The 21,020-nt window shown below is 36.4% G+C and overlaps 1 protein-coding gene and 1 long non-coding RNA gene across 2 annotated transcripts; one reads left to right on the forward strand and one right to left on the reverse strand.

Annotated features, from left to right (window-relative positions):
• Nucleotides 1–442: 442 nt before the first annotated feature.
• On the reverse strand, nucleotides 443–2,538 carry LOC147515376 (small ribosomal subunit protein uS19). The gene is made up of 3 exons (XM_086587209.1): nucleotides 2,215–2,538; nucleotides 1,532–1,666; nucleotides 443–727 (listed from the first exon to the last, which is right to left on the reverse strand). Exons 1-3 carry the CDS (start codon nucleotides 2,419–2,421, stop codon nucleotides 614–616), a joined length of 456 nt encoding a protein of 151 aa, XP_086443335.1. The 5' UTR covers nucleotides 2,422–2,538; the 3' UTR covers nucleotides 443–613.
• A 16,656-nt stretch (nucleotides 2,539–19,194) lies between these two features.
• LOC147515377 (uncharacterized) lies at nucleotides 19,195–20,362 on the forward strand. Its single transcript, XR_015213420.1, has 4 exons — nucleotides 19,195–19,599; nucleotides 19,714–19,923; nucleotides 20,071–20,163; nucleotides 20,254–20,362. It is a non-coding gene; the product is annotated as an uncharacterized LOC147515377 (long non-coding RNA).
• The last annotated feature ends 658 nt before the right edge of the window (nucleotides 20,363–21,020 follow it).

Here is a 21,020-nt window from a genome sequence, read left to right on the forward strand (position 1 = left end):
AAAATAAGTGGACCACTATGGAAACAGTTTTAAAATTTGTGTCTGTTTGGTAAATTGTGGAAATGAAAGTAAATTGTGTATTTTTTTTTTCTTTTTCTTTTCCTTTCCCTAAAATTTTTAAGTCTGGATTCTGGACCATGGACTCAAAACCATTTCCATTTCCCTAGTTTTGTTTTCACACGGAAAGCAGTCTTTCCTTTCCATAGGTAAACAAACAACAAAAAAACTATGGAAAAGGTAGACCGCATCTCTTTTTCTTTCCTTTCTCTAGTATTTCCTCCAGAACAAACAGGCCCTAAATTTCTTGTTCGACAAATCATAGTAACGCGGATCTGTTTTGAAGCAGCAAACATCCTAATTCCTCTCCAAACTGGGGAAGGAATCACTGACAGGGTGGCATAAGAGAAATGACCAAGCACCAAAATATACATGCTAGGAGAAATAAAGAGAAGTTCATACTATTAAAATGAAGTACTAAGACAATACCAGAACATTTGCAATCAGACTTGAACAAAACAAGTTCTAGACAGGTAAACAGCTATTCCTCAAACAAAAGCAAATCCTGCTTAAGACATTGGGCAGTAGAACTTAAAAAGAATGACCAGAACATTCTTCACTTGAGCGGAATGAACCTAGATGAGTGAGTGGCACCAATACCAGGTCTTCCGTGCTTCACAGGCTTGTACGAAATCGAAAACTCCGCCAAGTAATGGCCAATCATCTCAGGCTGTAAACCAAATAACATACATAAGCACATCTTATAATAAATATTTCGAAATTAAAAGATCATTTATAACTAACTTGGCTTGTTTGAGTCGAGAACTCAAGGCCAATGTAGCCTACTAACTAGTGCACCCTCTTCAATGCTTGGCACCTTAAAATAGATCTAGACTTGCTAAGACCTGCCTAAACATCAACATTTCCGACAAAAACACCTATACCTTTTTGGATTCGTATAAAGCTTCATATAATAGTCACATCAACAGTGCTATTCGTTGTACAGAAACGATATGAATATACTGAATATGTTCAATTTTACCGAAATAAAGACCTGACATCCAGGTTACAATTTGTTCAAATTTATGAAATGAAGACTTGACATAGTGGTTTAATATTAGAAACACACTTCATCTTCCACTCCTTAAACTTTACAAAGCCAAATCCTACAGAGCATAATATTTTGCGACAGTCTTCTAGATTTCATCTATGTACTACCCAAACGTATTGGCTAACCGCAAGTTGAGGAAACAAGACCAGAGTAATGCAGCCACTAGCTAGGTTCAAAAATAATCTTGCTCTACTCCAACAATTCAGTGGGTTGCATAATATAAAAAACAGCTCCATAATTACGAATCGCAACAACTTTAAATCATTCGATTTCCATATGCTAATGGTCACAAGTGAGCTCAAAACAACAATTAGCAATGGCCATAACTGGTCTCATCACAAATTCAATCAACATAAAAACAGACAGTAACAAATGATAGCGGTCAACTGCATTGGAAACATTTCTAAATGGTAGTGAAAATACCTTGATTTCAACCTGGTTGAAGGTCTTTCCATTGTAAACTCCAATAATGCTTCCAATCATCTCTGGAACAATGATCATGTTACGCAGATGAGTCCTAACAGGTTCTGGTTTCTCACCAGCAGGAGCATCACGCTTCTGCTCACAGTAAAAAACAACACATGAACAGTACATTAGAAAAGTACTTGGAACATAACCAAAAACATAGATCATATGACAACCAAACATGATAAATAAACCAAATGATCCATTTATCCAATACAAACTATCAAATAACAACACACATAGATTCCATTGTTCAGTTTCTCAAATAGGGTTATTCAGTTATTTAGAATTAACCAATCTAATCTTTAAAAGTTGTCCCAGTCCCTAAATAACCATTTTGAAACAAAACAACACTAAGCCAATAAACTCCAAATACAACCTACATATGACAATACCATTCTTTAATATATTCATTTGGGCAATTTGAATAAAACCCATCAATCTGACTATCAAACAATATTAACCCACTGTTCAATCTCTCAAATTGGGTTGTTTAATTTAAACCAACCCAACCAACCCAATTATTATATTCCTAAATGACAGTCATTTATAAACAAAATAAACTAGACCAAGTTCCTGAAATCATTGAAATTTAAGAAGCAATAATCATTTGAAAATAAAATAATAAGAAGAATACTTACAGCCTTTCGAAGCTTCTTGATAAGAGCCATGGGTTTCCTTTTCAAACCACGCTGAAACCTACGACGAGCACGTGCAGTGAAAAGCTTAACCAACTCATCAGTACCCATATCCAAAAGCTGGTCCAGATCCACTCCTCGGAATGCAAACTTCCTAAACGTTCTCCTCTTTGGTGCTGCTCCACCTACCTCAACCTCTGGTTCCGCCATAATTGCCTTTCTTCCTTGGAAAAATCAGACCTAACTGCTTTTCTAAACTGCCGAGAGTTTTTTTTTCTTTTCTTTTCTTTTCTTTTAGGGTTTTAACTAGTCTGACTACATTTTACATAATTACCTTTTTGTCCCCCGTATCACATTTGACGTGGAATTATGTTTTCTTACTTGGAATTTCTAATTTTGACATGTGTCAAATTCTAATTTTGTCACGTAAGAAAACATAATTCCACGACACTCTTCAGGTGTCGGAAATGAACTAGAAAAATGGAGCTGGATACGTTTTACAACTCTAGGGTTAAAATTGCCTAAAGTGAAGTTTGGGGTAAGTGGTAAAACACGACAAGTTCGAGGGTGAAAACTGCCCTTTTGCCTTTTAGTATTGTTTCGCTTCCGCAGTCTTCGTCTTCCGCAATATCTCTGTCTTAGTATTGATAAGAGGGGCACAACCTCCCTGTATCTCAGATCTCGAAGAAGTTAGTATTGGTATATATATTACCGCATCAATATTGCTTTTCGTAAAGTAAAGCCAAGATGCTCTCTCTCTCGTATCTCACATTTGCTGTTCAATATTGGTATAAGGGCGCATGCCCTCTTCTCTCTTCAAAACCTATACTATAGTATAGCTAGCACGCTATCTTTATCTATATAGTGAGTACTTCTTTGCTTGACAATGACTGACGTTATTCCAAAAATCAATGAATTTGGTAATACACCTGTTTTCTCTGTTGGTATGACTTCTGTCAAATTGGAGGGTGTTGCCAATTACCTTTAATGGGTAGAAGCAATTACAGTTTATCTTACTGGCAAAGGTAAGGAAAGTCATCTGACAGATCCCCCAGTCACAGATGATAAAGTAAAGACAACATGGACGAAATATGATGCCTTGGTTAAGAATTTCCTATGGAACACTATGGAAAAAGATGTTTGTAATACTGTGCATTTTTTTAAAACCTCTAAGGAGATTTGGGAGTATCTGCAAGAATCATATTCTCAATCTCATAATACTTCACGTATATTTCAGTTGTATGAGAACATCTTTGATATAACTCAAGGTGATATGTCTATTTCTGAGTATTATAATTCTCTTCTTAGTAAGTGGGAAAAATTGAATATTTATCACCCATTGACTACATACATCAATCAGTTGAAGAAACAAAAGGAGGAATTTCGACTATCAAAATTTCTATTTGGTCTACGTCTCGAGTTTGCTAATGTGAAGGCCCAAGTTCAGGTTGAATTGAAGCTCCCTACTTTGTCTGAAGCTTATTCTCGTCTTTCTAGTATTAGTGCACCCCCTCCATGGCACAATGACAATGCGGTTTTATTGATCCATCTAAGCAATAATAATTATAATAACTTCTCCTTTGGTTGTGGTAAAAGAGGGAGAGGGGGTCGAGCCAGTCGTGGACGTGGAGGTGGTTGTAGCCAAGGGAGTGGTCCTGGTCGTGGTATGGGTGGTTTTGCTCCTTGTGAACACTGTGGGCGCACTAATTATAGTTCTGATTTTTGTTAAGATATAATAGGACGCCCACCTATGCACAAAGCCAACAATGCCACAGTATTTGATCTCAAAGACGCTGATTTTTAGAAAGTTCAAGAAGATCTTGCGGCCTTAATGAAAAGAATACAAGCTATTCCAGTCAGTTCATTGAATTTATCAAACACACCCACTGCAACCTTAGCCGACTCAGGTAAATCATGTCTCCATACAAGTGGTAACAACTCTTGGGTCATTGACTCATGAGCTTCTGATCATATGACAGGTAATCCCCAGTTGTTTTCTAATATTGAGTATACCAATAAACCATCATATGTCATCTTATCAAATGGGGCTAAGGCTAGTATTTTTGGTCGGGGTACTATTCAGTTAACTCATCATGTATCACTTGTCTTTGTTTTACTTATTCAAAATTTTCCATTTAATTTATTGTCTGTTCATCGTCTCACCCAATCCCTTAACTGCAATGTCATCTTTTTCTCCACTCACGTTGTATTTCAGGATCTACAGACAAAGACACTAGTTGGTGGGGGGTATGAGCACGACGACATCTATTACTTTCAAGATGGGTATGGGCACTCTCACCAGAAATAGGCTCTCACAATTTTAGTATCTCTTGTTCAATGGCATAGGCGCTTTGATCATCTTCCTTTGAATAGTTTACGTTGTTTAGTTTCTAGTATTTCTTCCAGTATTCAATCTTTAAGTTGTGAGGTTTGTGAGTTAGCCAAACATCGTCGTGCTACTTACAAAAATAGGTTGAATAAGTGTTTAGGTGCTCCTTTTCAGTTAGTTCATTCAGATGTCTGGGGTCTTTGTAGAACCATTGGATGACCTTTTTGGAGCCAAGTACTTTATTACATTTATAGATGATTTCTCTCGTGTTTGTTGGGTCTATATTATGGAAAATCATTCTCAAGTATTCTCTACCTTTCAAAAATTCTATGTTGAGATTACTAATTAGTATTCTGGAAACCTGCATGTTTTTCAAATTGATAATGCCAAAGATTATGACTCTGCCCTATTCCAGTATTTTTTAGATGACCATGGCATTACACATTAAACCTCATGTGTGGATACACCACAACAGAATGGGGTTACTGAGAGAAAGAACCGACCTGTTCTTGAAGTTGCCCAAAGCTTAATGTTTCAAATAAATCTTCTAAAGTTTTATTGGGCAGAGGCAGTCCTTACTGCCACATACTTAATTAATCGTATGCCCTCTTCAGTGTTAGGTGGAAAAACACCACACTCTGTTCTTTTTTCTGGTCTACCATCTTTTCATCCCCCTCGTATTTTTAGTTGTCTGCTTTGTTCATAATCTCCAACCTAATCGTGATAAATTGGACCCTCATGCTATTAAGTGTATCTTCGTTGGGTATTCATGTACGCAGAAAGGGTACAAGTTTTATATTCCTCATCTACATAAATCCTTTGTTTGCATTGATGTGACATTTTCTAAAGATGTCTCGTTTTACTCTTCAGATGGTAAGGTGTCCACTGAGCCCTTTGAGGACTGTGTTCTGTCTCTCAGTATACTCTTAATCCCTCCAATATTGGATGAGGGTGTTATTGACCTTCCACATGCTATTGGTGCCACTGAGGGTGTTGTTGCGGACAATATTGTTCCTGAGGTATGTGCTCTAGCAACTGATGTTTGAACACTTGAGGAATGAAGGCGTGCGCCCCTCGCAGAAGCCCTTCCAAAGCACACCCACCCCTTGCATGAAACTGTTCGCGAAGTTGAGGCCATCTATCCCACTGCTCTGTTGCCTCCACCTCCTCCCACTATGTCTGTGGATCCTGTTGTCCCTCTTTCTGATCTCCATGTTCCTATTGCCCTACAGAAACTTGAACATACTCCTAACAGTATGCATCGTCCTAGTAAGTATGCCCAATATTCTATCTCTTAGTATGCTTCCCATGCATGATCATTTACCACCATCTGTCAAGTCTTTTGCTACATCCTTGTTGTCTGTCTCTATCCCTTCTAACTATAGGGACACTCTCTCCCATCCTGGTTGGAAGCAAGCAATGGAAGAGGAGTTGAGTGCCTTGTATTCTAATGAAACTTGGGTCCTTGCAGATCTTCCTCCTAGGAAGAAAATGGTTGCTTGTAAGTGGGTTTTCACTGTTAAGTATAATCCAGATGGTATTGTTTCTTGTTTAAAAGCTTGCCTTGTTGGTAAAGGCTTTAACCAAACTTATGGCATTGATTACTCCAAAATGTTTTCTCCTGTTGCCAAGTTAGCCTCTGTGCGTATTGCTATTTCTATCACTGTCCATCATTATCACTGACCTCTGTACCAGTTGGATGTGAATAATGCCTTTTTACATGGTGATCTCCTGGAAGAAATTTATATTGTACAACCTCCTGGTTTTGTTACTCAAGGGGGGAAAGTATGTAGATTACAGAAGTCTCTATATGGGTGATAAAGCTGGTTCTCACACACACTCGAGTACACTCGTTCAAGTACCTCGCTCACGTGCACGTTGCAATTTATTTCGAGCAAGAGTTTTGTCCCAAACCAAAAGGCTAGAACTCTAGTTAACAACTAACTGGAAATTTCTCTTCAAGGGAATTATGTGAGCAGGATTTTTACTTTTGATTTTAACCTACTTTACTACGTTACTTGATATACAAGTTACTAAACTTAATGAGAGAAATAGAGAGAAAGATAGGTGGAGAGTTTTAGCTCATGCTCCTAAATCAACTAATCAGGAGATAAAAATGAGAAATATATTAAGAGAAAAGAAGAGTCTACTTTATACTTAGAAATGATTTTTATTATCAACTTAGATTTAAAAACATATTACAAGCTTAACTTACAAAACCAAAAACTAAAAACATGGAAACTTTTTAGCTCCAGAAAAACTAAACTAATGGAGTCAAAGTTGTTTCTTGCTACTGAAGCATCTCTTTTAAAGCAAGAGATTGCTTTCATTTTCTTTGCATCCACGTGAATTTCCAATACTCAACCACATCATTAAATGAGAAATCTTGATTTTTTCTAATCGAGACTTTGTTTTCACCTAATTAAACAAGACTTTGTTTGCCACCTAATTTTTCCACCTAATCATGCCACTAATTAGGACTTTGTTTCCACTTAATCAAGGCACCAATTATGACTTTTATGCACCTAATTAATCTTGTGCCACCTAATCACATTTGATGAATTTGTGCCAAAGTTATGTACAAAAGTCTTTGATTCATTTCAATGCAGCTTGACTTGTGTGAAAGCTTGACGTGTGAGCTTGGTTACCAAATTTTGTAGGTTCGCATAGTGGGTCTGATAAGAGCCCAAAACTGTAGTTTTAACCCCTTAATAATATTACATTTAGACCAATTATGTGTATAATAACTAAGAGTTAGTACTGTTTACGTGTTTTTGTATATTTGAGGTCTTAAAGTCAAATATGTGAAGAAATATGTCACTTTTGCAAGAGAAAGGAGCAAAAGTTGATTGTTAAGAAGTTCTATGATTATAGGCCAAGATTCAAGGAGAAAAAGCCTTTTTAAAGCTCAGTCAAAGCTGAAAAGTCAAAGTCAACGCGGGTAGAAATAGAGCATAAAAGTCAATAGAACTTTCACAAGCCGTATCTTTGGACTCAGACCTCGGAATTGAGCATACTATATGGTAACACGACTGGCTCGGAAAGAGTTTTCTAATGGTCTAGGACTTGATCCAATCAGAGGAGTAAAAGTGGATGAAAGGTCTGTTGCAGTAATTTCCAACAGAGAAACCCTTTTTAGACTTAAGTAATTAGGTTTTGGGTTTTATTTAGTGGCCCAAAACACAGCTCCAAAGCCCATGCACAAAATTGTAAACCTAGCCCTCTCTTATATAAAAAGGAATTAGGCAAAACTCTAACTATCTCACCCTTTAGTTAATTAAACCTTCCATTAGATAATAAATTAGTTTTCTTCTTTAGTTAAACCCTAGTTATTGTTTTATTAGCCTAAACATTATTAATAAAGCCAAGTTATTTATATTGTTTCAATTATGTCTTATTATTATTCTTATTCTTCTATTGATGATAGTCTAATGAATCTTAGCTAAACCTCCATTAGAAAGGTTTGATGAAGCTTTGATGAAGACTTGATGTGTTAGTGTAGAATAAGTTGTAGTAAAATATTCCACTTTAGAAGGTAGTTAATTCACCATGAGAATGAGTTTAAATTGCATCACATGCTAATTATTAGTTGGTAGAGATTGCCATGAATAATTAGGGATTAAAAAGACCTAACATTTATGTGAAAACATCTAGATTAGGATTACAATAAATCTATGCTAGTATATTAAGAATTAATCAAGGTGGAATCAAATCCCCCTAATCTCTTCTTACCATATTCAATTTTAGCATTCAATTGTCATAGTTTAAAAACTACAATACATTAAACCATAGTTTTTGACATATTAGTTCTATTATAATCATTGCTCTCACGGATATTATAGAATTGTTAATTTAGAGAAATTATTACGTATACGAAACTAGTAGTGGAACGAATTCTGACTCCCTTTTATTATAAGATAATCGAGAGTAGAATTTTGATAACAAACTAGTATAAATCCATACTTTTACTTATTCTTAGCATAATTAGTTAAGATTAGGTAAAACGTCAGTTTTTAATTATATCAAATGGCGCAGCTGCCATCTTAGTTTTGTTAGATTAGTTTCCCATCGTGTTTTCAATTCTACACATAATCCCATTTCACCCACCCACCCGATTGTTTGGTTATAAGTGTGTTTGTTTTTTCTTCTTCAGAATAATTTTTTTTTTCTCGACATAGTTTTCGGAGCGCGCCTGCGCCCTCTTAACTCTATCATTTGAGCGCGCCCGCCATCTTGTTACTGGATTTTTTTTTCAAACAGTACCTTGAGCGTGCCTGCGCCCTTGTTTACCCTATACTAGAGCGCGCCCACGCCCCTTCTGAAGAAGCCCGATTTTCACAGGTTAGTCACCGGCTCTCGTTTTGTTCAAGTATTTTTACTATTTAGTGTTCCGACCTTCTTCAATACACTGAGATCGCGTATCAAAGATGCTATTCATATGCGTAGCAAGGAGACATTCAAGTACTCCTTCTTTCACTCCTCGTCTCTACTGTCAGAGTAGTTTAATTCTAGTATATCAGGTTGTTTGACTGCTGCTAGTGGTTGTTTATTCATATTGGCCTTAACCTTGCATGAGATTAAGGTCCGGTAAGAGTAAACCATCTAACGTTATTTATCGTAAACGTCAACGGACACGACTATCTAGAATATCACACATTACACCTGCATTAATGGCTGACAAAACAGAGACTCCTCTCTTTGATTTTTACAAAGCCCTAAACGATAGCCCTAAGTCATGCATCATTTTTGCAGACCCAGTGAGGGATTTTCGAATTCCCCCGAATATATTTAATTTGTTACCGGTTTTTCATGGGTTAGACCACGAGAAGCCTTATTAGCATATGCATAGGATAGAACAAATTCTTACCACATTTCATCATCCTACCGTAGGTTCGGAACAAATTAAACTAAGGGTGTTTCCTTTCACCCTAGCCGATAAGGCGGCGTCTTGGTTAACTACCCAAACGCCTAATTCTGTGGACTCATGGGCCAAACTTGTTCAATTTTTCATGGAACAATTTTACCCACCATTGAAGACAGATGAAATGCTTTAAAAGATTCATTTCTTTTGCCAGAATCCTCATGAATCCTTTTCAGAGGCCTGGAATCGTTTCACTGATCTTCTTATCGAGTATCCACATCATAACCTTGCGAAAGACACGCTTGTTCGTGCCTTTTTCAAAGGGCTTTTACATCACCATAAAGAGGTTCTTGATATAATGAATGGGGATAGTTTTCTTAGTAAAAGAGCTAGAGGCTTATAGGTTTTTAGAAGATCAATTTAAGCGTAATAATAACTGGGGGGGGGGGGGGTAATGACATCCCCCGCTCTGCTAATTCTTCTTCTACAATTAAGGCTACCAGTATGTTTGAGGTTAAATCTGATCCCGAGCTTAGAACTCTAATCGAATCTCTCACAAAAAAGGTAGAAGCCATTTCTATTCAACATAAGCCTACCCCTGTCATAAACATCAACTCCCTTCCATGTAATTTCTATTACAGCCTTGAGCATACCTCCTATTGTCCTTTTGTGTATGAACACCAGGTTCCACCAAGACAAGGACAAGGACAAGGGAATTATAATAATTATAATAATTATAATAATTATAACAATAACAATAGAGGTATCGTACCGGTTAATAATAACTATCATAACCCACCCGTTAATAATCAATGTGAGATAGTTCCAGTCACACCACCTGTGGCCACTACACCTTCATAACCGGATCGTTTCAAAGCCTATATGCAAGCTAACTAACAAATTTTACAATCCATTAGTCATACAACAGTTAACCCAAGAGAAAGCCCAACCGAAAGGTGTGTTTCCAGGTCAAGCTATACCTAATCCTAAAACGCCAAACATAGTCTTTGAAGTAACCGGTAATACTAGTAATAAAAACTTAAACGTAGGTGAGTTAAATGCCATCACCACTCTCCGTTCTGGTAGGGTGGTTGACAATGCCGTAACTATGCCCATTAATACACCACCAGTGGTCGTTGAAAATAAAAAATTACTAGATACCGATATAGAATCTGAAGATTTTACTCCTGTAGATGTACCAGTTAAACCACAACCCAAGAGGAAAGCGGCCAAAGTTAAAACTCCTATTGATATGTATGCTAAATATAGAGAGAAACCACCATTTCCCCAAAGACTAGCCATGTTAAATAGGGATACAAATTTTGACGAGATTAGGAAAGTTTTTAAAAATCTAACGATAAACCTACCTTTTCTTGAAGCTATTAAAGAACTACAACAACATGCTATGTTTCTAAAAGAGTTGTGCACTACTAGGTGGAAAACGAACATTCCTAAAGACGTTTTTTTAACTTAACAGTTTCCCACTCTATCTGAACATAATGGAATCGTTAAGTATAAGGACCCTGGTCGTCTCACTATACAATGCACCTTAGGGGATACCCACATGACGACTGCGCTATTAGACCTGGGGGTGAGTGTTAACTTACTCCCTTATTATCTATATAAACAAATAGGTCTACAAGAGATGCAACCAACTAAAATGATGTTGCAATTAGCTGATCGTTCTATTAAGTATCCTAAGGGGGTGGTTGAAAACATGCTAGTTAAAGTTCAAGATTTTTACTACCCAGCCGACTTCGTTATCCTCGACACAGAAGTCGCTAACACTACTAAAAAAATGACTTTTAATGACAGCTAAAAGTTATCATTATATACTTGTGATGATGGCTTCTAGGTGAGAAAAAAACCGTCATTACTGGGGGCGTCATAAAAAGTCAACCAAAACCGTCATTAAATTTATGACGATTACTAGAAAGCTGTCTTAAAAGGTCATGCCCTTATGATATATATTCATTTGAAAACGTCATAATATGGGAGAGCTATTGTGTCACTTCCTCTGCATCCGACATGATTTCTTAACAAAAAACCGTCAAGAAATTACAATGTTTCTTGACTGATTTTCTACAACCGTCATAACATAATTTGAAAAAAATAAAAAAAAAATCCTCATTTCAATATATATACACACACCTGTAGATAATTTACAGTAGAAAGCATTTAAAGCTGTAAACAATTAACTCTATTGTAAAAACTTGACAATTACATAATCCATATAAAGTTTGAAAACTTTCTCAATTATATAATATATTCTGCAAAATGTCGTATGTTACATGATCCAAAACATTGAAAAACTAATTAAATTTGAACACATCATACAAATATATATTCTAATCGACTATATATCCATCTTAATGAGCCTACCAAGGTCTTACTCTTTCGTTAATCACCCGAACAATTGTCCATTGTCTCCCCTCCAAAAAAACCTAATGCAAAGATAAACTGTTGAAATAAAGCAATGCCAAACACCAGATCCTTCTTGTGCAAGCTCCATGTATCTGCTTGTTCAACAAGTCTCAATTGGGTCTTAATCTTAACATAAATAACCACCAATAATGTCGCAACACATTTCCAAGTTGAAAACCTGATATACAATATCCACAAATATAACAACTAGGTAAGAGATTGGAAGGGGGCAGTACATTAATTTAATCTTCATTACATTTAAAAAAAATCATAATAATAGAAAGACAATGCAGTAACCACTTGTGAAGCTAGATTCCATATTTTCTCGCACAAGCATTACAAAGATTGACTACCATATTGTGAACATATATACCTAGATATAGATGTGCTATATCTTCGAACCAAAATATGACTACAACATCAACCCATATAGAAACATTTCATTAAGTTGATATAATACTATTTCGGTTATGAATTGATAAAATTCAACTAACTGTATATACTTCAATAGACATTAAATTGCAGATAACTACCTTCTTAGCAATTGTTGTGTTCTCCCTGAAAATATACGTGATTCATGAGCTCATGACGTAACTAAACTGAGATCCGTATGACAAGCCATAGGGCTGCAAAAGAGGGAAAGAAAGAGAGGTTACACCTCAATCAATTTATCACAACATGATCAGTGAACACTTCAACAAATCTAACACCACTATGAAGAGTAACACAATCATAACATGCCTGCTTAAGAGTATCCAACTTACTGCAAACCCTAGGGAACTTCCAGCAGTTGCAAGGAATGCCAGTAGTATCCACTTACTCTTATCGGAACAAAAAAAGAGTTTCCAACTTACTGTAAAACATTGGGGAACTTCCGCCCAGCAGTTGTAAGGAATGTCTGCTGCTTCCCTACCTCCTCCTAACACAAGTGCATACAATTATCAAAAGTTCAACTATAATAAAACAAGTTGAATCCAAATTAAATACTTTAATGTGATGGAAGGCTAGAAAAAAAATATTCCAATCAAGTGTACAAACCTACTACTAGTCATGAGACAAGGACTTTCTATACTCCCAAAAAAAAATCAATGAATACATATCACACTACAAGAAACAGGGTCTTTGGCGACAAAAGTTTTAGCGACGACAGTATATCGTAGCCAATGGTCACTTTTGGCGACGTTTTTAATCGTTGCCCATACTATTCTAACTTGCTTTTGAAAAATATTTTTGACGACGTTTTTAGCGTAGCCAAAAGTGGCAATCATTATTTGTAGAACGAAAATAGAATTTTGGCGACGAAGTCAACGACGTAAATTGATTTTTCTATTTAGCTATGTTTTTTAGCGTTGGTGATTGTATTTCATTACCGACGTTTTTTCAAACTGTTCTTACTAATGGGATTTCAACCACGTCAAAATATTCGTCGCTAATCCACTTTATAATTCAGTTTATATCTAATTAGTTTAGTGACAAAATTTTCTTATAAATGGCGCTATATTTTTCGGTCGAGCCCGCTATATTTTTAGCTGTTGCCTCCCCCATTGTTTTAAGAAAACACAAAGAAAAAATTAAATAGGAAACCCTAAGTCTCCAAAATAGAAAATAACCAAATTTAAAACCCGTCTTTCCTCCCCTTCTCCCACATTTCATCTTTCTCAATACTGAATCGCGGCAACCATTCGAATAAATACACCAACCTTTGGCTTGAGGTGGCTAAAGGTGAGGCTATTTCAATCCCAACTACCAGAACCCTTACCTTAATATTGGTTATCTGATAAAACATTGTTTCGCAGGTTCTTACACAAAGATAGGAGCTCTCAGATTAGCCTTGCGCTAACAAAAGGTGAAGAGCATTAACTTCCCTGTACATTGACAGCGTAAATCAAACTTCATTATCAATTGGTACACTTTACACTCTCGTTCATCTTCTAGAAACCTTAAATTATGAAACCCCTTAACCTATGAACTGTTTTATGAAGAGAGGCTTGACTAGTTTTGTATTGGTGTGTTAGTTTGATATCCTTTCCTTACTAATTGATAAAATGCTTCATAGAAATTTATATTCACTAGTTTTTAATAGCATGGTTTGTAACAAAAGGTCAAAGTAACAACAGGAGCTCTCTATCTATCTCTCCCTCTCTATGAAATTAAACAAAGGTGAAGCCACTACAAGAAACAACACCCACTTTCTTCACCTATTTTATTTCCTTTTTATTATCACTATAAAATAGAATTTAATATTATATGATAGCCACTTCATACTGTACAAGAGTGAAAATATGTGATTTGGTTAGGGATAGAAGAACATAATAGGTTTGGATAAAGTAGATTTCATTAGCTTGGCTGATACATAGTCTGATGGTTGCATCTCTTACTTGATTTAATTGATTTTTATGTTTTCATACCCCTCATAATTTTATGTTTTCAATTTTGGAACGAACATTCTAGTTACTGGTCAAAGCCTACATTTTATAGAGATGATTTTTTTTTCTCTTAAATTTTTGCAAGTCTTATTTTTGCTTTCACCTTTTATTGCTTTCTTGATTGTTCTTAAATATTTTTACAAAGTTTTGTTTAGTTTTTCTTGCTCAATGATTACTACTAAAAGGAGTATGTTCTATGTTTGTGACATAATTTATATGTTGAAAGATAAATTATTTCTTGCAGTTTTGATATTTTGCATGTATGATTATATATTAGGATTCATTTTTAATTACAGGGTATGATAAGTTAATTCGTTAGATATATATGCTTAATGGATTTGTGAGTCTTTTTAGTTAATCTGAATTGTCAAGACGCTACATAACTTAACAAGATTATATTGACCCATTTTTTTCTTACAGAGGCACCTATGAGTTAGTTTCAGAATAGTCCGATTAGTGACGAAGTTATTGCAAGTTTATCCGAGGTCCGGTAGCATCCTAGTATTTGTTATTCTTAAATGAGTTTAGTAATGGAGTTTGAATCCAGTGCCTTGAAGTACATGTCGTAGCAGCCTCATTTTTGCTTCCTATATATTTGGCATGTAGTGAGAGGGAAATAGTTTGTTTTAGTCCCACACCATGCTTTTAGAACCTTGTAACATACTAGAAAATCAATAGGTGAGAAATACTAACAAACACGACCTTTACGTTTAATTTAGAATGTGATATGTTAAATAGGCTCACACATTTAAATCCTCGAGTCATAAGGAGACAATATGGTTAATGTGGAAAATGTTGTGAAATGCATGGTGTTTGTTGTTTATTTATTATTTTTTAGTTAAATGATCATTTTGTCTAATGAATTTTTAATAGGAACAAATATGGATAAGAGTTGGTTGAATATGCCACATAGGCCTATTCAATATGCCCAAGGTATTAGGGATTTTATTGCTCTTGCTAGCAATCATTTAGACGGTGCAGGTAGGGCCCGTTGTCCATGCAAGAAGTGCAATAATAGGATGTACCGACACTTCCAAGAAGTAAAAGATCATTTGTATGATAATGGTTTTGACAAAGATTATACTTCTTGGATATACCACGGAGAACCTTTAGACGTGGCAAGTGATGACGACGATGATGATACTGATTTAGGTGGTGAAGGTGTACGCTATGATGGTTTGGATGACATGCTTGAAGATGTGAGACAATCAACACATAGAGACAATCAAGCGTCGGACATCCAACATGGGGAAGCTAGCAGTAGTTACATACCCGATGCAACTGACGGGGGTGCATTTGCTGGCCATCATAATACGAGTGATGGAAATACAATGTCATTTGATAGACTCTTAAACGAAGCGCGTCAACCTCTCTATCCGGGGTGTGAGAAATATAGTACGTTGGATTTTCTCATGAAGATGTTCCATTTGAAGATAATTAATCGTTGGAGCAACAAATCTTTTGACATGGTTCTTGCGTTGGTTAAGTCAGCACTACCTGCAGGTGAGAGGCTCCCAAAATCTCACTATGAGGCCAAGCAATTACTGCGGGATTTGGGCTAGGTTATATCTCAATACATGCATGCCAATATGATTGTGTGCTCTTCTGGGGGACAGAGAACAAGGATCTTGAAAATTTCCCTGTTTGCAATGCATCGAGGTATAAAATTAATGAAGGTAAGACTAAAAAAGTACCCGTGAAAGTATTACAGTATTTTCCACTTAAGCCAAGACTTCAGCGGTTATTTATGTCGAGGATGACCGCTGAGGACATGAGATGGCACAAGGAGAAGCGAGTTGGGGAGGAGAATATACTTCGACATCCTGTTGATTCTGAAGCTTGGAAAGAGTTTGACAAGGAACATTAGTGGTTTTCTAGTGATCCCTGCAATGTCCGTCTTGGCCTAGCAAGTGACGGGTTCAACCCTTTTTCTGACATGAGCAGTATCTATAGCATGTGGCCGATCGCTTATGTCGATAATATGCCCCTTTGAAATGTATGAAAGAGCCGTTCATTTTCATGTCTCTCCTTATCCCCCGGGCCTAAAGCTCTTGGAAATGACATTGATGGTATTTCTGACCATTAATAGAGGAACCGAAAGATTTTGTGGGTACATGGTGTGGATACATCACGATGTAATGTCGTGAACTAAACAAACATTTCGGGTTGCACGCTGCATTACTATGGACTATAAATGACTTTCCTGCATTTGCTAATTTATCCGGTTGGTCTACAAAAGGCAAACTAGCATGTCCAACTTGCAACAAGGATACATGTTCTATGTACTTGAAAAATGGCAGGAAGTTATGTTATATGAACCATTGTAGGTTTTTGCAGCCACGACATCCTTTGACAAAGCGTGCTAGGCAGTTATTCAGTGGAAACAATTGGAGCAAGTTGCCTCCTAACAAGTTGACTGGGGAAGATGTGTTAAAGCAGTTAGAACATGTTGAGGAACAAGGGTATGGAAAGCATCCATAATACAAGAAGAGGAAGCGTACTGAGACTGAGTTGAACTGGACAAAACATAGCATATTTTTCGATTACCCTATTGGCGTACCCTTAAATTACCCCACAACATTGATGTTATGCACACAGAGAAGAATATTTGTGAAAGTGTTTTAGGGACATTGTTGAACCTAGATGGGAAGACAAAAGATTCAAGAAAAGCTTCGGTTGGATTTGGCGAATTGGGTATTAGACAAGAGTTGCATCTAATTCCAAGGGGTAATAAATTTGTTGTACCCCCGCATGTTATACATTGTCTCTTCTTTGAAAGAAGGATTTTTTGCGAAAGTGGTTGAAAACGGTGAAGTTTCAGATGGTTATCGTCAAATATTTCTCGATGTGTAAATATTACAGACTGCAAAGTACATGGACTGAAGAGTCATGATTGTCATGTACTTTTATAACGAGTTCTCCCAGTTGCACTTCATGGTTTTTTGGCTAGTGACGTATCTTCTGCTCTAATTGAACTAGGATTCTTCTTTAGAGAGCTTTGCTGCAAAACATTAAAAGTAGAATTACTCGAGAAATTGGAAAAGGACATTGCAGTGATACTTTGTAAGGTCGAATTGATTTTTCCACCAGCATTCTTTGACGTCATGGTCCACTTGGCAGTCCACTTGCCTCGTGAGGCAATAGTTGGTGGACCTGTACAATACCGGTGGATGTATCCTATTGAGAGGTGATGTTCATAAATTATATTCTACTCATTTTGATGCTAAAATACTGTCATACTTTGATACCCTCATCTAACTTTGCTTATATAACACTTTATCGCAGATTTCTCAAAACTCTCAAACAATATGTTCGTAATAGGGCACACCCAGAAGGTTCCATTGCAGAAGCGTACGTTGACTCTGAATGTCTCACTTTTTGTTCAATGTATCTCCAAGGAATTGAAACGCGGTTCAACCGTGAAGATCGTAACTACGACGGTGGTCAAGTGAAACAAACCAAAGGATTGTATGTTTTCTCACAAAATGTTAGACCATTAGGAGCTTCGAATTATATAACAATGAGTTCAAAGGATTTCAACAAGGCTCGATATTATGTGTTAAACAATTCAAAAGAAATATCATCATATTTAGAGTAAGTGTCTTTTCTGACTAGATGTGTCTTGTGTAAATTGTGTTAAATCAATCACAAAAGATAATAATACTCATTTTGCAGTGAGCATATGGTTGAGCTACAAAAGCACAGCTCTCATGATTTGGAACAAAGGTAGGAACAACATTTTGTTGAATGGTTCCGGGCTCGTGTAAGTGTTAAATTAAGTTGACATGTAGTTAGGTTCACTCGATTACGAAGGATCTTAAATTATTATTAATTTTTTTTTCCATTTGATAGATGGAACAACTATATTATGAGAAATCTCGTAAGGCAACCGATGATTTATATTCACTATCATGCGGTCCCGATCATCGTGTGACTCGATATAGTGGTTGCATTATCAATGGAGTTAGGTTTCATACCAAGGATCGTGAGAAAACTCTACGGACTCAAAATAGTGGTGTGGTTGTTAAAGGGGATGACCAATCAAATGATATCGACTTTTATGGTGTCCTAGCGGATGTTATAGAGTTAGAATATATATTTGGAAAACGAGTTTGGCTTTTCAAGTGTGATTGGTGGGATGTTAGTAACAAAAAAATAGGAATCCATGTAGATAGATATTTCATTAGTGTTAATGTGTCTAGGAAGTGGTATAAAGATGATCCATTTGTGTTGGCCACACAAACAAGTTAAGTATTCTATATTGCAGACACCAAATTGCGTGGTGATTGGCAAGTTGCACAGAAGATAGTTCATAGGAACACGTTTGATGTTCTAGAGAAAGAGGAAGAAATCGGAGTACATCAGAATGCTGAGACTTATCAACAAGAGGAGCAACTCATAGTTGATGAAATTCAAAGTGATGAAGTTACGGTTGTGCAAATGAATAGAGATGATGTGAACCTAGATGAGGCTGAAGAGGTTGATGCAAATGAGGTCTTTAACAATATTGTGGATTCTAACCAGACTGACGATACAATTATGACCAATGACTATGACACTAAAGAAGATGATACATTGATAGAATATTGTACTGAAGAGGAGATTCTTTCGAGTGATAATGATACTGATATTGATTAATCATAATTAATGTAAAAGCTTGTTATTTTTCTTCTATAATAATATATATTTATCAAATACTTATAAATGTATATCACACATTCATACTTGTAGGCTTTGTTTTTATTGCCTTTTGATATTGTACTCTTCTTACTCTTCTTTTATTGCCTTTTGTTTAAAAGTATTGTACTTTTCTTACTTTTCTTTTATTGCCTTTTGATATTGTACTCTTCTTACTATTCTTTTATTGCCTTTTGTTTAAAAGTATTACTATTTAATTTGCTTTGATGTAGCTATGGCACCTGGTCGTCCACCCCGTACTCGTGTTACATCACAGTCTCAGGCCACTCAGCCCGCGCAAGATGGTTCTAGTGTTGGTATAATTCTTTCTTAATTTTGTACTATTCTTCTTCATACTAATCTTTTACGGTTCTGCTAGTGTTAGTACAATACTTACTAACAAATATCTTGTCTTCTAAATAATTATTAAAGCCAAAAAACGGGAGCCTAGAAAGAAGACCCAAAACCTAATTCTGAAGAACCACTTAGTGCGAGGGGGTGGAAAACCGAGGATAGAGATTGCTATTGGGAAAGATAGGCCTATATGCAATTGGAGCCAACAATGGATCACCGAGCTTGGCGTCATTGCTAGGTTTAGAATACCGCCTTTTGCCCATTACTGGAAAGACGTGACTGATGATCAAAGGAAAAGTCTTCACAAGCTTGTTTTGGTAATTGATGTTTGCTTATTAATTGTTTCTTTTACTAAACTCTTTAAAGCATCGTGCTGAAAATTACGTCCTTATGATATCCTTGTCTGTATTTTATTTTATTTGTTTTTGTAGGAAAAGTTTGACATGGACATCCATCTACCACATGTCGAAACTACTGTTAATAATTATATTAGGGATCGTTTCAGAGATCATAGGTGTGCCCTTCACAAGTACTACGTGAGGATTCCAAATAATGTGAACAAACGTCAACACCCATTTAATGGTGTATCACAAGATTCTTAGGAGAGATGGTGCGATCTGTGGGAAACAGATAAGTTCAAGGTAAGTGAGTTTACTCCTCTTTTTAAAGAAGAGGTTATGGCGGCCAAATTCAATGTGGGAAGTGGTAGTGCTAAAAGGCTGGTTGTTGTACTTATACACATTATAATAGTTCTTTTTATGATGCATTGTTTATTTGTTTTAACCCAGGATGTTAGTACGCATAACCAATACAGCCGCTCATGCCTTGTCGTCAACCATTGTGCTGGTTCAAAATCTTTTGTGCGGATCCGTCCTGACATGGTACACTTAATTGATTAATTTTAGATATTATAAATAGTTTTTTTTTAAGTACTAACTTTGGAAGTTTGTCTGTCTTTTGAAATGACACAGCCGGTTGATCCCGAGACTCAACAAGAGGCTGGGATGATCGCACTATATCGTAAGACTCATTTCAGTGAGAAAAAAGGCTGGGTTTCTCATGAAGCAGAAAATAATTATGTAATTAACTCGTACTTACCCTTTAAGTTAGCTAAATTGTACTTTTTTGAGATAGTTATATCTATTTGTTTTCTTTCAGGGAGAGAATGGTGGAACTACAAAATCAACCTACACGGAAGGTTCTAACCCTTTGGTGAAGAAGAGATTTTTGATGAAGTCTTGGGCGTAAGACCTGGTTATAAACGTGGTCTTGGACATGGCGAGGCACCCCCATCCCGTAAACGTGTGGCTAGATATGGGCACCCGGATGTGGATCAGTTGAGAGCAAGGGCAGAGGAGGCAAAGTCTCAGTTGGAAGAGTTGCGAGAATGGAAGGAAGCGGCTCAAGAGACACAAGCAACACACCAGGCGCAAATTCAACAACAACAACGCCAGTTGGACTATCTCATGGAGAAGCTTGGTGGTCCTCCTTCAATGTGGTATGATTTATGAATTTAACTATTTTCTTATATGTGTTGGTGTTGTTTGATTGGGTTTTAGTTGTTTGAAGTCCCATAGAATGAATAACCCTCCATATAAGGCATCACTATCCTTTGGGTTGCCTTTATTTAGTTGTCCCCAAGTTATAGTTTACCAGCTTTATGCTGTGTAAAATAACTTAATAGTTTACCAGTTTTCTCTATATGTAGTAGTAATTTTACCAATGGCTGCATGCTTTA

Source organism: Coptis chinensis, chromosome 2 (genome assembly GCF_015680905.1).
Source record: "Coptis chinensis isolate HL-2020 chromosome 2, ASM1568090v1, whole genome shotgun sequence".
Lineage (NCBI taxonomy): Eukaryota > Viridiplantae > Streptophyta > Magnoliopsida > Ranunculales > Ranunculaceae > Coptis > Coptis chinensis.